The 15471-nt window shown below is 36.0% G+C and overlaps 1 protein-coding gene across 2 annotated transcripts in view; it reads left to right on the plus strand.

Moving 5' to 3' along the window:
- Positions 1 to 15471, plus strand: part of DYNC2H1 (dynein cytoplasmic 2 heavy chain 1) — a 413953-nt gene that overhangs the window by 285878 nt on the left and 112604 nt on the right. For both annotated transcript variants that reach the window (XM_064288850.1, XM_064288851.1), the window contains exon 83: positions 1038 to 1154. In XM_064288850.1, coding sequence (XP_064144920.1) covers positions 1038 to 1154 — 117 coding nt within the window. The remainder of the gene's footprint in view (positions 1 to 1037; positions 1155 to 15471) is intronic.

Below are 15471 nucleotides of genomic sequence, written 5' to 3' on the forward strand. Positions count from 1 at the left end.
AACAGCTTACAGCTCTCAAAAAGTAAAATCAGAAAAGTAGCCATCATGCTGCAGATGTTGAGGTTTAAAATACTGGCTTAAGAAAACATCTGCCTGTCTGTCTCTTAGATTTGTTTCCGTCAGATAAGCAATGAGATAGCACAATTTTAATATTTAGTTGAAATACATATGAAGAACAATCAATAGTATCTGTAATCCAGCATGTAACATACTAGATAATATTCTGGATCATTCTTAGCAAATAATTAAGAAGGTTAATTTTCTTTAAAGAGGAGCCATTAAAAGCTTTTTAGAAAAGAAAATGTGAATTAGTTGATGATGTTGATAACAATAATGTTACAGAACTGGAAGTCCTAAATAGGGAATAATTGTCTTTCTTGCTTCAGGTCATTAAAAAAAAAAAGAAAAAAAATTTTTTTTTTCTTTTTTTTTTGCCTCTGGAAAGTAGCTGTAACTAAATGGCTTAAAATTCTTTCATTTGAGCCTTGACTATAGAGGAAATGTTGAAATGGCAATTAAAATTAATATGGAGCATTAAAACTTAAACTGACGAATAATTTTTAATCAATTAAAATTGCTTTACCATTTTATACAGTATTTACTGTTTACTATCTTGTCATTTTCTTCTTTTAAAAACAATTTTCTTTAATTTGTCAACTCTTTGAAATTATGGAGTTTAAGTCAAGGAATCTGAACAATAATCTGAATTTTGGAAATGAGCAAATAGAGATACATACAGATTATTGATAATGGGTAATTAGAGCTTTCTGAGTAAGGAAGCAGCTTTTCAGATAAGAGCCATTACAATATATTAATTTATTATAGTTTTTCTCAATTTAGAATTATTTTATATTTTAACTGCTTAGGTAAATTAGTAAAATATGAAGCCAGCTGGACAGAGATATCAGGATTAAAACCTGTTTATAATATATTGGTCTTTATATGTGTAAAGAAATATGACTGATTTTATACCTATGCTATTTCTCCCTGTTTGGCTAAAATTATGTTTATTTATTGCTATTTATTATTTTATTCAGGTTATTTCACAGTTGAGGATCTTGGGCAGGTCAGTAACAGCTGGCTGCAAATTTGATAGAGAGATCTGGTCTAATGAGCTGTCTCCTGTCCTCAACCTTTGGAAGAAACTAAACCAGGTAGGTAGTGGGATATTCTTCTGATTTTTTTTTCTTTTTATCTTTTTTTCCAGCTTTATCCCAAATTGCTCATTTTGGTAAAATGGTAAAATTTGCACTTATCTACTCTTATTACACATAATATCCTTGAAAGAGATAGACGTAATAGTGGTAATAGGAGAGCCTAAGCCCAGGAAGCGCTGTCAGCAGTTAATTTGCCTTATCCTGGTAATGCGCTGTGTCACCTTCAATACCTTTCGGGTGTTTTACTCACTCCCTAACTTCTATCCCCTCTTGCTGCAAAGTCAATGAATACTGTTAAAGGCAAGGCATTGAAAGGAATCCAAGTTCAAAGGAAAAGCAATTCATCGTCAGGATTTGACTTGTCTTTGTGATCATAAAATAATTGCTTGTTTACTAACCAAAGCCATTAGTATGTTATGTTTCCTATTCTTATTGTGTGGAGATTTATTCCCTGGAATTAAAATAATATAACTTCATTATTTTTCTTCTGGTAAAAAGCATCAAGAAAATTTGTTGAACAGCGAAGCCAAGGCTATATGCAGCTGTTTTTCACCCCTACAGCCATCCCACTTAGTTATAACTAAAAAAAAAAAAAAAAAGGCCAAACCCATTGCTGTTGAATTGATTCCGACCCCTAGTGACCCTATAGGACAGAGTAGAATTGCCCCATAGGGTTTCTAAGGAGCAGCTGGTGGATTTGAACTGCCAGCCTTTTGGTTAGCAGCCGTAGCTCTTAACTACTGTGCCACAAGGCCTCCCACTTAGTTATTAAAAAAAAAAATGTAAAAGACCTACACAAAGAAAACTACAAAGCTCTACTACAAGAAATTCAAAAGGACATACTTAAGTGGAAAAACATACCTTGCTCATGGATAGGAAGACTTAACATAGTAAAAACGTCTATTCTACCAAAAGCCATCTATACATTTAACGCACTTCTGATCCAAATTCCAATGTCATATTTTAAGGGGATAGAGAAACAAATCACCAATTTCATATAGCCAACCTTTATTCCAAGTGGATCATTTTTATGCCTGCCGCCAGGAGCCTTTCAAATATTCATCACTGATCTAACATCATGGTAAGAACATAGCTTCTAGAAGCAGACTACAAACCAAACCAGACCAGTTGCTGAAGCATCAATTCTGACTCATGGCAACACTGTGTGTTTCAGAGTAGAACTGGGCTCCATAGGGTTTTTAATGACTGTGATCTTTCAGAAGTAGGTCACCAGGCCTTTCTTCCAAGGTACCTCGGGGCGGATTTGAACTGCCAACTTTTCAGTTAGTAGCCAGGCACTTAACTGTTTGTACCACCCACGGACTCCTAAAGTTAGAAAGCTGGGGTGCATATCTCAACTCTAGCACTCACTAGGTATGTAACATAGGAAAATTATTTAATTTCTCTGTGCTTCAGTTCTCTTATCTGTAAAATGGGGATAATGATAGTACTTACTTCATAGGCGTGTCATGGCGATTAAATGAGTTAATATATGTAAAACTTTTATAGTATTGCCTGGTATATGTGAACGTTCTCTGTTAATTATTAATTTTATTTTTATTTAAGGTATATAGATTTATAATATGCAATCATTACTTCAGTTGCCCCATTCTGATGCAAATTATTTATCTTTATTGTATAATCATGTAATTATTCAGTCATTCATTTAAAATATTTTAATTGAGTAGTTAGTGTATTTCAGGGGTTTTATGCTAGGAACTATATAGAGATTGTTGTGAACGAAGTAGTCATGGTACCTACCCTGAGGAGTTTACAGTCAGTTTGTAAGAGAGGTGTTTAAAAAATTAAACAAGTAAACAAGCTAATAAGTATGTCATGATAAATTATTACAAAAGCTGTGGAAGGAAAGGACAGGTGCCATTAGACAGAATAAGGAGCCCTGGTGACACCAATGGCCAAGCCCTCAGCTTCTGTCTTAGTCGTCTAGTGCTGCCGTAATAGAAATACCATGAAGAGAAATTTATTTTCTCATAGTCTAGTAGGGTACAAGTCCAAATTCAAGGTGTCAGCTCCAGGGGAAGGTTTCTCTCTCTGCTGGCTCTGGAATAAGGTCCTGGTCCTCAACCTTCCCCCAGCTGAGGAGCTCCTCAGGCACAGGGACCCCGTGTCCAAAGGACACACTTTGCTCCTGGTGCTACTTTCTTGGTGGTATGAGGTCCCCAACTCTCTGCTTGCTTCCCTTTCCTTTTATCTCTTTTAAGAGATAAAAGGTGGTACAGACCACACCCCAGGGAAACTCCATTTTACATTGGATCAGGGAGGTGACCTGAGTAAGGGTGGTGTTATAATCCCACCCTAATCCTCTTAACATAAAATTATAATAAAAAAATGTAGGGCAACCACACAATACTGGGAATCATGGCCTAACCAAGCTGATACATTTTGGGAGGGACATAATTCAACCCATGACAGCTGCTATCCCTAAGATTGCTGATTCGAACCCAGTGGTTCTGCAGGAGAAGGACCTGGCAATCTGCTTCTCTAAAAATTACAGACAACAAAACCCTATGGGGCAGTTCTACTCCATCACGTAGGTCACTATGAGTTGAGAACAATTCACTGGTACCTACCAACCATTAGAAAAAGGGTAAGAAGGAAGGTTTATTTTAGATTGGATAGTTAAGAGTGTCTTGTTTAAGAAGTGACGTTTAAGCCGAGATGTGAGCAATGAGGAGAAGCTGGCCAGACGTAGTCAGAGGGGAAGACCATTATAAGCAGAAGGGACAGCATGCACAAAATCTCTGAAAAGTGAATACGTTTGACACACTCACTAAAGCTGACAGGAAGGCAGTGTGACTGGAATATAGAGAGTACAAGGAACAGAGTGGAATCTGATAAAGTCGATAGATTCTTGCTGGCAGGGCTTTAAGAAATGAAGCGCTTATGGCTGTTGTATTGAAATCAGTTTGGAGTGAGGTCAGATAGAAAGTAAGAGGAATAGTCAGGAGGATCTTGCATTAGTCCAGGTAAGAGTTGATTATGATTCAGACTGTGGTGGCAGAGCAGACGTAAAGAAGTGGGTGCATTCAGGTTAGATATTGCAAGTATTATTGAAAGAGCCTGAACATGAATTTGGATGTGGGACTTAAAAAAAAAAGAATGTGTTGATTTTCTGGAATGAATGACTGGGTGGAGATGGCACCATTTACTGAACTAAGGAATATTAGGGAATAACAATTTCAACAGAGGCGGGGTGGAGTAGGCAGTAACGCCTCAGGGGATGGCCAAGAGTTTAATTTAATAGGTAGCTGGATATACTGGTGTGGAACTCAAAAAAAGTGTTCAAGCTAGTTTATGTACATTTGGGACTTGGCAGTATCTAGGGGGCATTTAAAGTCAAGGGAAATCATTATATCCTCTAAAGAGAGAAAGAATTGAGAGCTCACTAATGAGCCCCAAGGAATTCCAAAAATTAGAGTTACCGTCAGGAAAGGAGTGGCCAGAGTATTAATGAAGGGAATGAACACAAAAATGCAAAACAAAACAAGAACACGAAAGAGGTTGGTGTCATAGAAACCTTGAGGAGACAGTGGTTCATATGGAGCCAAATCGTTAAATTATTTCTGAGAGGTTGAGCATTCGCAGAATAAAAATCCTTGGTGACCTTGACACAAAAAGTTTAGGTGGAATGAGGGAACTGGAAGTTAGATTACCCAGTGCCGTCGAGTCGATTCCAACTCATAGCAACCCTATAGGACGGAGTAGAACTGTCCCATTGAGTTTCCAAGGAGTGCCTGGCGGATTCGAACTGCCGATCCTTTGGTTAGCAGCCGTAGCACTTAACCACTACGCCGAAGAAGTTAGATTAGAAAGGCTAAATAGAATGAATATGAAGCAAGGAGGTGAAGGCATTATGTATACCCAGCTCTTTCTATAAATGTGCTATAAAGGAAAGCAGAAAAATAAGATGATCAAGACATGGGACCTAGTGTGTTTTCTTCTTAAAGATGGAAAACTGGAGTGCTTGTCGGTAATGGGGATGATCCAGTAGAGGAAATAGTCGAAGATGCTGAAGAATTAAACAAACTTCTTTAAAACATTCAAAAAAACAGAGACAATGATTTTTGCTAAACAAAGGATCGGTGATAAATATGGAAACTTCCTGTCTTTAAAATGTATTTTTAAAAACTCCAAATTTTCTTTCAGAGATTCCAGATAACTTGATATTACTGCTTCTCTAAATGTGAAACCTTCTAATGGCTTGATTTTGCTTTGCTTTGTGGCCCATGCTACTGACTAGATGGAATTCCAGCATATCAGCAATTATAGATTTTTTTGGTTTGTTTCTTTTTAATTATTAGCTCAGCAAGGATATATGAAGTGTTCTTCTCACCCTTGATAACTATTGATAGAGCTTGAGCTATTCCATTTAGCTGAACATAATGTCATATTTCAATCCCTTTCAATCAATCAGGTTTAAACTTCCTGGCCTTTGTTTTGTTTTGTTTTGACTTATTAAACCAAATAGGGTGCTACAACATCGCCAAGCATCCTTGTTCTTAATTTAGTGTTTATGTGTCTATTCTTTAGATGATATAATAGGCATTTAATTTAAATATACTGACATCTTATTCAGTTTTTGCTTGATTTTGTCCAGAGTTCTTTTTTTATGATATAACCAAGTTTAGTAAACTTTAATGTTTCTACAGCTCTCATGAACTGTTCCAAATCTGTTTTTCATGACAAAGATAAAATGTAGCATATTTTAGTTATTTTAAAGTAGTTTTCTCTATACTCAGTTTATCTGCCCCTACCCTTTTTTTTTTTTTTTTCTTAATTAGAACTGTTAGTTTTAGAGGAACTCTGTATATTCAGGGTGTGTTCATGCAAGACCTGGAGAGGAGACCTACCAGTATATTAGTCTCCTAGGGTTGTTGTAATAAAGCACCACAAACTCGTGGCTTAAACAACAAGTATTTATTTTCTCCTAGTTCTGGAGACTAAAAGTCTGAATGCAGGGTGTTGGCAGGGCCACACTCTTGCTGAAGGCTCTCAGAGAATATCCTTCCTTGTCTTTTTCTAGCCAAAGGCTCACAGCAATTCATAGGAGAAAGGAATATGACTGAGAATGGGAAAAAAATGTTCTTCTACTCTTTTTTTCTAGAAGAAAAAAATGTATTTTTTCATAAACTTTTTAGTTTAATCCATTGTGTTATTTATAATAATAAAGCCATATGGGCAAGATAATATAAAGTTTGATTTTAAATAGGAGAGAAATAAAATGTTTTTTTACTATTCTTTTTTGTTTGTTTTTATAATGTATTTTATTTTTGTTGTTGCGAATATACACAGCAGAGCATATACCTATTCAACAGTTTTTAAATGTACAATTCAATAACATGGATTATATTCTTCAAATGGTGCATTCTCACTTCCCTGTTCTGAGTTGTTCTTCTCCCTTAACGTAAATTTACTGTCCCCTAAGTTTCCTATCTAATCTTTCGAGTTGCTATTGTCAATTTGATCAAAAATAAGTCTATCTTAAAAGAGCACAGTGTTCAAGGAAGACATTCTTAACCAGTTAAACTAAACCATTGTTTGATTTTAAGGAGACTTCAGGGAATATTTCTGGTTACAGGTTTAAAGATCATCTCAGGGCAATAGTTTCCGGGGTTCATCCAGCCTCCATAGCTTCAGAGCATTTAAGAGCTTGAAAATTCTGTTCTTCATGTCCCCCCTTCTGATCAGAATTCTTCTTTAGAATCTTTGATCAAAGTGTTCAGTAATGGTAGCCAGGAAATATCCAGTTTCTTCTTATCTCATGGCAAAGTTGGCAGTTGTTCCTGGAGGCAAGTAGCCACACACTGAATTGCCTCCTCCTAATCCTGATTCTGTTTCTTCCTCTGTTGCTCCAGGCAAAAAGACACCAATCCTTGTACCTTGAATGGCCGCTTGCAAGCTTTTAAGACCCCAGGCACTATGCAATGAACTAGGAGGCAGAACAGAAACAGTAAACATGTTGTTAGGCCAGTTAGCTGAGATGTCCCATAAAACCACGACCCTAAACTTCCAAAATGAAGGAACCAGATCCCATGAGGTGTTTGGTTGTACCTAGACAGCCTCAGCAACTAATCTTTTTTTTTTGGTCATCATTTTCAATATGTCTGTTACACAACTTTTTCCAGGTATATAACTTATTGACAACAATTACATTAATTGGTTGCAACCCTACCCTTAATCAGTGTGATTTTTTCATCACTGTAAACTGAAACTCAATACTCCACAAGAAATAACTTCCCTTCTTCCCCGCTCCCACTCACCCCTCATAACCACTGATAAACTTTGGTTTCTGTACATTCCCTTTTCTTGTCTATTTATACAAGTGAGGTCATACAATATTTGTCCTTTTGTAATTGACTTATTTCATTCCGATAATGTCTTCAAGTTCCATTGAGACTGTAGCATGTATCAGGACTTCATTTTTCTTGCTATCTGAGTAGTACTCCATTGTGTGTATATACCACATTTTGTTTATCCATTCAACTGTTTATGGGCATTTAAGGTGTTTCCACCTTTTGGCTATTGTGAATAGTGCTGCAGTAAATTGGTGTACAAGTGCCTGAGTCTCTGCTTTCAAGTCTTTTGGGTTTATACCTATGAGTGGAATTGCTGGATCATAAGGGAGTTCTATTTACCGTTCGTTTTTAATGCGGTGTAATGTAGTTGTTAAAGTCATGGTGTGTGTAACCATACTGGCTGGTAAAATCCCAGCCCTGCCACCTTCACATGTGACTCTGGGCGATTGCCTGCTCTGTGAAATGGAGATAATAATATATTGTTAAAGGACTAGTTGTAAAGCTCTTAGAACTGTGCCTAGCCCACGATAAAAAACAAGAAGCCTGAGATGTAAACACAGGGAGCCAATGGAGCATGGGGCAGAGGGTGGTCCAGGGAGGGAGCCTCAGAGAGAGAAAGGGGACTTGCTGGAGTCACAAAGCATGCCTTTAGATACATCAGGAAATAAGACCTGGGGTAGGGCCACACTGAGATTTCCCCTGTTGCACTCAGGATGAAGGTAATGCTTGATCTAATAGGGAAAATTCTCTCGCTGTAAGTATATCGACTCGATAGCAATGGGTTTGGTTTTTGGTTTGGTAAATACATCAGGGCCTGCAGCCATCAGCAAAGAGATCTTAACTTCAGTGCACAGGGCAGTAGTGGCCTGGCCGGAAGCCACCCTCAGGGCCCCGAGTGCCTGACTTTGGCCCTTAGCCCACGATAAGAGCTCAATAAATAGTAGGTATTATTAATAATACAGAATTTAAAGATATTAGGATGAAATTGTTCTAAAGTCTCTATTTGATATCGCTTTGATAACTAAACAATGACCCTAGAAGAGTGGCATAATTTTTCTGGTATTTATCTTAAAGATGTAATTAACAAAGGAGCTTGCCCTAATTAAAGAATATAAGGCTGTAGAGAAATGTAGCTTCATTTAATGTAATGGGTCACGTTAGAATCCTAATTAAATTGAACATTAAATTGAACATTAGGGGAGTTTTTAATTGAATACTAATAAAATTGTTTTAAGTGGATTACTTCTCTAGCCAGAAGGATGATCATTATTTTTAATTAATGATTGGTATGTAAGTTCTATACAAATGTTATCTACATTCAGTGTCATTCTGTTGTCTAAAATGTATATTTCATTATATAGATTTGTATGTGTGTGAGTACTCATGTATGTATACTGCTTTATCAGACTTAGATTTTTTTTTTCTTTAATGTGTTTTGTGATTCCAGTAGCTATTTCTTTTAAAATACTTGTTAGTCTCATCAATAGTCAAATCAATAGAAACTGAAAGGAAATCTTAAACAATTTTTTACTATAGCACTATGAGAAGTTTTATACTGTAAATCTGATATCTTGGAGACCTACTCCCATTTTTAGCAGATCACTTAATGTCTTATTTATAAGATAGAAACTCAGTTTTTTCTTTTTTATCATTGTTCGCTTTATCAAAGGAGAACAGTTGAATATTAAAAAAGTCGTTTCACTGACTAGTTATAACTTTAACTGTAATTTCTGCCAACATTTTGACAATCCAGGTTGTTATTAGCAATACCCCCCCAAAAAAAAACCAAACCCAGTGCCATCGAGTCAATTCCGACTCATAGCGACCCTATAGGACAGAGTAGAACTGCCCCATAGAGTTTCCAAGGAGCGCCTGGCAGATTTGAACTGCCAACTCTTTGGTTAGCAGCCGTAGCACTTAACCACTATGCCACCAGGGTTTCCAGTTATTAGCAATAGCTTGTTTTATTTTTCTGTTCTTACAGTAGTAAAAACTATAAAAGATAATAATGAAATTTGTGGTGTAGGAATACTACTACTTCCTAACATTGTCACGAGTATTAAATAGTTATAGTGCCTGGCACATAAGAGGCGCTCAAAAACTGTTAACTTTATTGTTACTTTTATTATACAAAATGAAGTATGATTAATTCATCTTTTAGAAAGGTAACAAAATCAGGATCTAGAGAAGATCTAGCTAAGCATAGCATTCTATCTTGTTTTTATTCTCTATGACACTTTTAATTTGCTATACTGTCTTCAGTAATGTAACATTGTATAACAGATTAAAACCAAAAGCCAAACCCATTGTCATAGAGTTGATTCTGACTCATAGCGACCCTGTAGACTAACATATAATATTAACTGGAATTTAAGTAATATTCTTATTCAGTTTAAGTACAAGGTTTTTTTGTTTTGTTTTGTTTTAATTCTTTTGATTATTGTACAGGTGTTTGGGGAAAAACAGTCATTTAGTTATATAATTCCACTTAAAAAATCTAAAACAAAAATAAAACTTATCTCTTACATTCTTGCACAAAAGAGTTAACCCCAGTATGAATATACAAAACACAAATAATGAACTTTTTGTTCTCCATATCTTGGTGAAACAGTTGCTTTTGTAGCATGGTAGGTTGGTTTTTATATTTTCATTGGATTGTGGTAATTCTTTTCCCTTCTTTTATTGCAAAGATGGGCATATGCAATTCAGGTAATTTTTTTTTTAGTTCATTAAAACTTAACACAAACTTTTGTGTTCATTTGTTTTTGTTATTAAAACCCAAATATTTATAATGGTCGATTTCAGTAATCCTAAACATTCTTTCTGCATCTCCAAATCAGCCTCATCCTAACCCACTTGTCCCCACACCCAAATCCCTTAACTTCAGATAAACAATTGAGTGTTGATAAATTTATGAACACTGTTCATAGGTGTGTCAGAAGTTGCTTTGCTGTTTTCATTTTCCATGTGAGAATGAATGATACATGTAAGTTCATTCCTTTAAGTTCTTTCACTGTAGGACTGACTGCCTTATCTCTCTCTAGTTAAAGAAAGGCTTTCTCATTTGTTTAAAGAGGAATCAATTTGCTTACTCAAAATGGGCTTATGGGCCATGCCCTTAGGAGACTGTACATGGACAGTAAATTGCAAGACCACTCTGATGGCTATCACCACTTAGATGCTTCAGATTTTTGCTTTCAAGCAGAGGGCTAAAACCAAATTAATATAGTTCGGACATTGTTTTTAAAGGGTAATTAAACAGCATGTGAATGCATTAACTGTGTTCTCAGTGTTCTTAAATTTGTGTCTCATTGAAATGAAAAGAATCAGGGTCTGGTTCAGAGGAAGTAACCCCTAATTTTAAGCCAATTCCAAAACATTTTAAAACGTTAATCTTTGCACATTAACATTTCTGAGGATTTTTGCCTCTAAGAATATCTTTGTTTCATTTTCACATTTAGCTGATATTGAGTGTAGTAGCTACACATCCACTTTTAGCTTCCCATTATTTCCCTTGAAATCTTGAAAAATATTGCTGATTCATCTTTTTGCTGGAAAGTAATTTGATATTAACCTGCTTCTTTTCCCGCTGGAATATTCTGTCTCTGATCTTCTTAAGTTTCACCATAATATGCATTGGTGTTCCTTTTTTTTTTTTTTTTTTATGTATTCTGTTTGACAGTCTGAGAGATTTAAAACCCTAGAGCCAACCTGTCTATATAATCCCTATTTCAATCTGTTTGCCACAACAGCTGTACTGCATGTACCTGAAGGTACCCTGCTACCTATGGCTGGCACTTGATACTGCTATTTTTCACCTCTGAAGGGATGACATGGTATATAAAACCCAGTGCCATCGAGTTGATTCCAACTCATAGCAACCCTATAGGACAGAGTAGAACTGCCCCGTAGAGTTTCCAAGGAGCGCCTGGCGGATTCGAACTGCTGACCGTTATGCTTAGCAGCCGTAGCTCTTGACCATAATGCCACCAGGGTTTCCGACATGGTATATGGTGATGGTATATAGGATCATAGCCTGATCCTAGCCATGGCAGCTAGCCCTCTTCTGTTGTAGGTTACCATATCCTTCCACGTCCAAGTACTCAAACACTTCTGTCTCCCAGAGTTTTTCCATGTTTGTTGTACCACCTTCTGGGATCAACATTCTCTTGTTTTGTCAGTCAGGATTCAAAAAAAGGAGACAGTTTGCCATTTTGTTCAGAAACAAACATAACTTTTTTAACTCTATAGAAAATTTATTAATTTTATTTGTAAAATATACATTAATTCTTTTAAAAATTATCATTATGTTAAATGCATGATAGCCAAATTAATCTATCAATTATCTACTACTACATTCTGCTGTAACGTTTTGTGTTTTTATTTTCTTCATTTCATTCCTACAGCCATTACCATGCTTCAAGCTTGTATTCTTTCTTTAATGGATTATTGCAGAAAATTTGAAATTTAACTTTTCTTCTAGTATCTACCTCCTCCCAAAATCCTTCATGTCATGATCACGTTGATTTTCCTAAATAAAATCTTTGATTATGTTCTTGTTGTTCTACACCGTGTCTCCATATCCAGCCTTCAAACCCTCTTCTGTGTTAAGGCAGATCTCGGTGTTAGATGAACAAACCATGGTTAATTCTGTCTCTGAGGCCCTTAGTTATACAGATCCAATAAAGGCCAGATAAAGTCTCAACATATTCCGGAAGGCTTCCCAGCTGTCATTCATTTCCCTTTGCATGTTTATAGTAGTTATTTATAAGTTGTGTAATAGTTTCCATAAGGTATGGCACTTGAATAACTAAGAATTCCTTTATTTTTTAGAGATTTAATACTTATACGTGTAAATATTTCTAATGGAAGATCTTAATGCCACATTCCTGTTTAAGAGAGTTTTTGATCATTATTTTTACCAGGTTATAGTTCACTATGAGCTAAATTTAAAAGAATAACTATACTTAAATATCCAACATAAGTGAATTTTTATGAATAATAAAGACTAGAGAGTTAGCAGTTCCTATTTTTTCCCTATTAAGTAACTACTAGACCTTGATTGGATCGCTTTTGAGTTGTTTTCTTATCATTTTTTTATGTGTAAAAAAAGAAATAATACCTCTTAACTGCATTCATTTGTTCATTTACTTATTCATTAATAACTCAGATGTCTTTTGAGGAACTACTGTATGCTCACCACTATGCTAGCTGCTAGTGATTTGCTAAGAGATGATAACAATATACAAAAAAATGTGGAAGTTCTACAGCACAGGTATACAGTGTTTCTTGGAGCTTACATAAGGGAATGATTAATTCTGCTGGGAGGAAGTCAAGGAGGTTACTTGATGAGTAAGGAATTCTCCAGACAAAAAAGTGGAGGGAATGGTATTCCAGAGAGAGGGGAAAGTATGCCGTGTTTGCTATTCTAGCCTGACTGAATGAAGGATACTCAGAGGACATGGTGAGGCATAAGGGCAAAAAGGTTTATTAGGAACAGGTTAGAAGGGCTTTATGCCATTCTAGAGTGTTTAGGTTTTGTTTCATAGGTAGTGTGGAGGCCACAAAGTTAATAAGAAGAGGGTGAGGAAGTGATGTGAAAACATTTGTCTTTTATAAAGGCAAAACTGATGGTGAAAATAGTGTATTAGATTAAGAAGACACTAAAAAAAACCTGGACCAAACCTGTTGCCGTCAAGTAGATTCTGACTCATAAGGACCCTATGGGACAGAGTAACAGCTGATGGATTTGAACTGCCCACCTTTTTGTTAGCAGCCGAAGAAGACACTAGAGGCCTGAAAACCAGTTAAGAGAAAGTTGTAATGTTCTAAGAGCAATCTGATAGGTGATGTTATTGAGTATTGCAGCCGTGTGATGTAGAGTAAGAGTCAAAAGACATTTCAAAAATAGAATCATTTTTCATAGTTATTGTATAAACCCAGTGCCGTCAAGTCGATTCTTGCTCATAGCGACCCTATAGGACAGAGTAGAACTGCCACATAGAGTTTCCAAGGAGCGCTTAGTGGATTCAAACTGCCGACCCTTTGATTAGCAGCCATAGCAGTTAACCACTACGCCACCAGGGTTTCCAAAACTAAACCCACTGCCGTCGAGTCGATTTCGACTCATAGCGACCCTATAGGACAGAGTAGAACTGCCACATAGAGTTTCCAAGGAGTGCCTGGTGGATTTGAACTGTCGACCTCTTGGTTAGCAGCCATAGCACTTAACTACTACGCCACCAGGGTTTTCAGTTATTGTATAGGTCTATATTCATATATATTCTATTAAATTGTTCAGATGCATAATTTAACATCTCATATTTTTGTGGAATTTGTACTGAGAAACTCAGTGTTTGAAAAATAACTATTTGAGAAACAAAATATTTAAAACTATAATACATAAACAGCCTAATTTCATCTTATATTATGCATGTATACATTTGAAAGGTCAGTTCATGCTTTCATATTTTTATTACACACCAGCTGCCAACCAGCAGTTTGTAATGCTTGGTTGATGATGAAAACAATTGAGAACTACTGACATTCTGACCAATTTACATTTACTATGTATGGCTTCAGAATACCCATTCGTTCTCACATAAATTACCCATATGATAAGAGGTACATATAAAACTCCTCTTTTAGGCTGATAGAATTTGTCAAGAGAAAAATAGGCTATGGATTTTTTCTGAGCAAGAGTTGAACCAGTAACTTATTTTTTTATTTCTTTGTCCAGATTTGTAAGTAGATTTGTGTATCTTTTGAATTAAACTTGTAGGTTCAGAATAGCTTAATTTCACTGTTGCCCTGAGATAATCTTTAAACCTCAGACCAAGACTTTTGCCAAAAGTCATCTGTGAAACAAGCAACAGTTTAGCCTAATTAGCAAAGTATTTCTGCCTTGAGCATTGTGCTGTCTCAGAGATTTATCTGTGTGGGAGCTAATTGACAGCCGCATCTCCAGAGATTAGATGAGAAGCTAAGGGGACAATGACTTTACGTTAATGGTGGCGGAATAATTTGGAAAAGGGTGATAAAAACGATTAGATTTGGAGGTGAGAAATAATACCCGCTATCCAAGAATTGGGTGTGCTTTTGCGTTTGTACTTTTTTCTGGTTTTATTCTGTTCTTTCTCTAATGTACTTCTTGATTTGGGTGATTAATTCAGTGGCTTCCCCACCCTCTTTTTCTTAATTTAAGCATTGAAGGCTATACATTTCTCATTGAGTACTATTTTAGCTGTATCCTACAAGTTTTGATATTTGTGTCCTCAGTTTTAAATATTTGTTAAGTTTTAAATAGAAGCCCTGGTGGCGCAGTGGTTAAGGCACTCAGCTGCTAATGAAAGGTCAGTGGTTCAAACCTACCAGCCAGTCTTGGGAGAAGAATGTGGCAGTCTGCTTCCATAATATGGACAGTTTTATTCTATCCTATTAGGTCACTATGAGTCGGAATCGACTCAACAGCAATGAGTTTAGTTTTTGGCTTTCAGTTTTAAATATTTTCTAAATGCCATTACGATTTTGTCTTCTGGTTTTTTTTATTTAGAAGTCTCTGAATTTTCAAACATCCATCACTTTCCTAGCTACCCTTTAGTTACTGATTTCTATCATAACTACATGAGAATGTGATCTTATAACACTAACCTTTTGAAATATTTTAAGGCTTGCTTTATGGCCCAGAAAGCCTAACATTTTCCCTATCTGAACCTTTACAGAAACCACTTCTGATCTCTTATATAGTAGCCTTTGCTTGAATATCATTTGGTGACAAAAATCCTGAGAGAACCAATTTTAAAAGCTCTAATTATTAAAAGCAAGCAAACAAACAAAAAATAAAGAGCACTATTCCATGTCTTACCCATATACTTAAGTCTTAAATAATAACTCACTTAGGAAATGTCTGTTGGTATTGCTCGTTGCCACTGAGTTGATTCTTGCTCATGGCAGCCAATCTTCTATATGTCACTTAGGAACAACACTCCAGGTTTCAC

Source organism: Loxodonta africana, chromosome 7 (genome assembly GCF_030014295.1).
Source record: "Loxodonta africana isolate mLoxAfr1 chromosome 7, mLoxAfr1.hap2, whole genome shotgun sequence".
NCBI classification, from domain to species: Eukaryota; Metazoa; Chordata; class Mammalia; order Proboscidea; family Elephantidae; genus Loxodonta; species Loxodonta africana.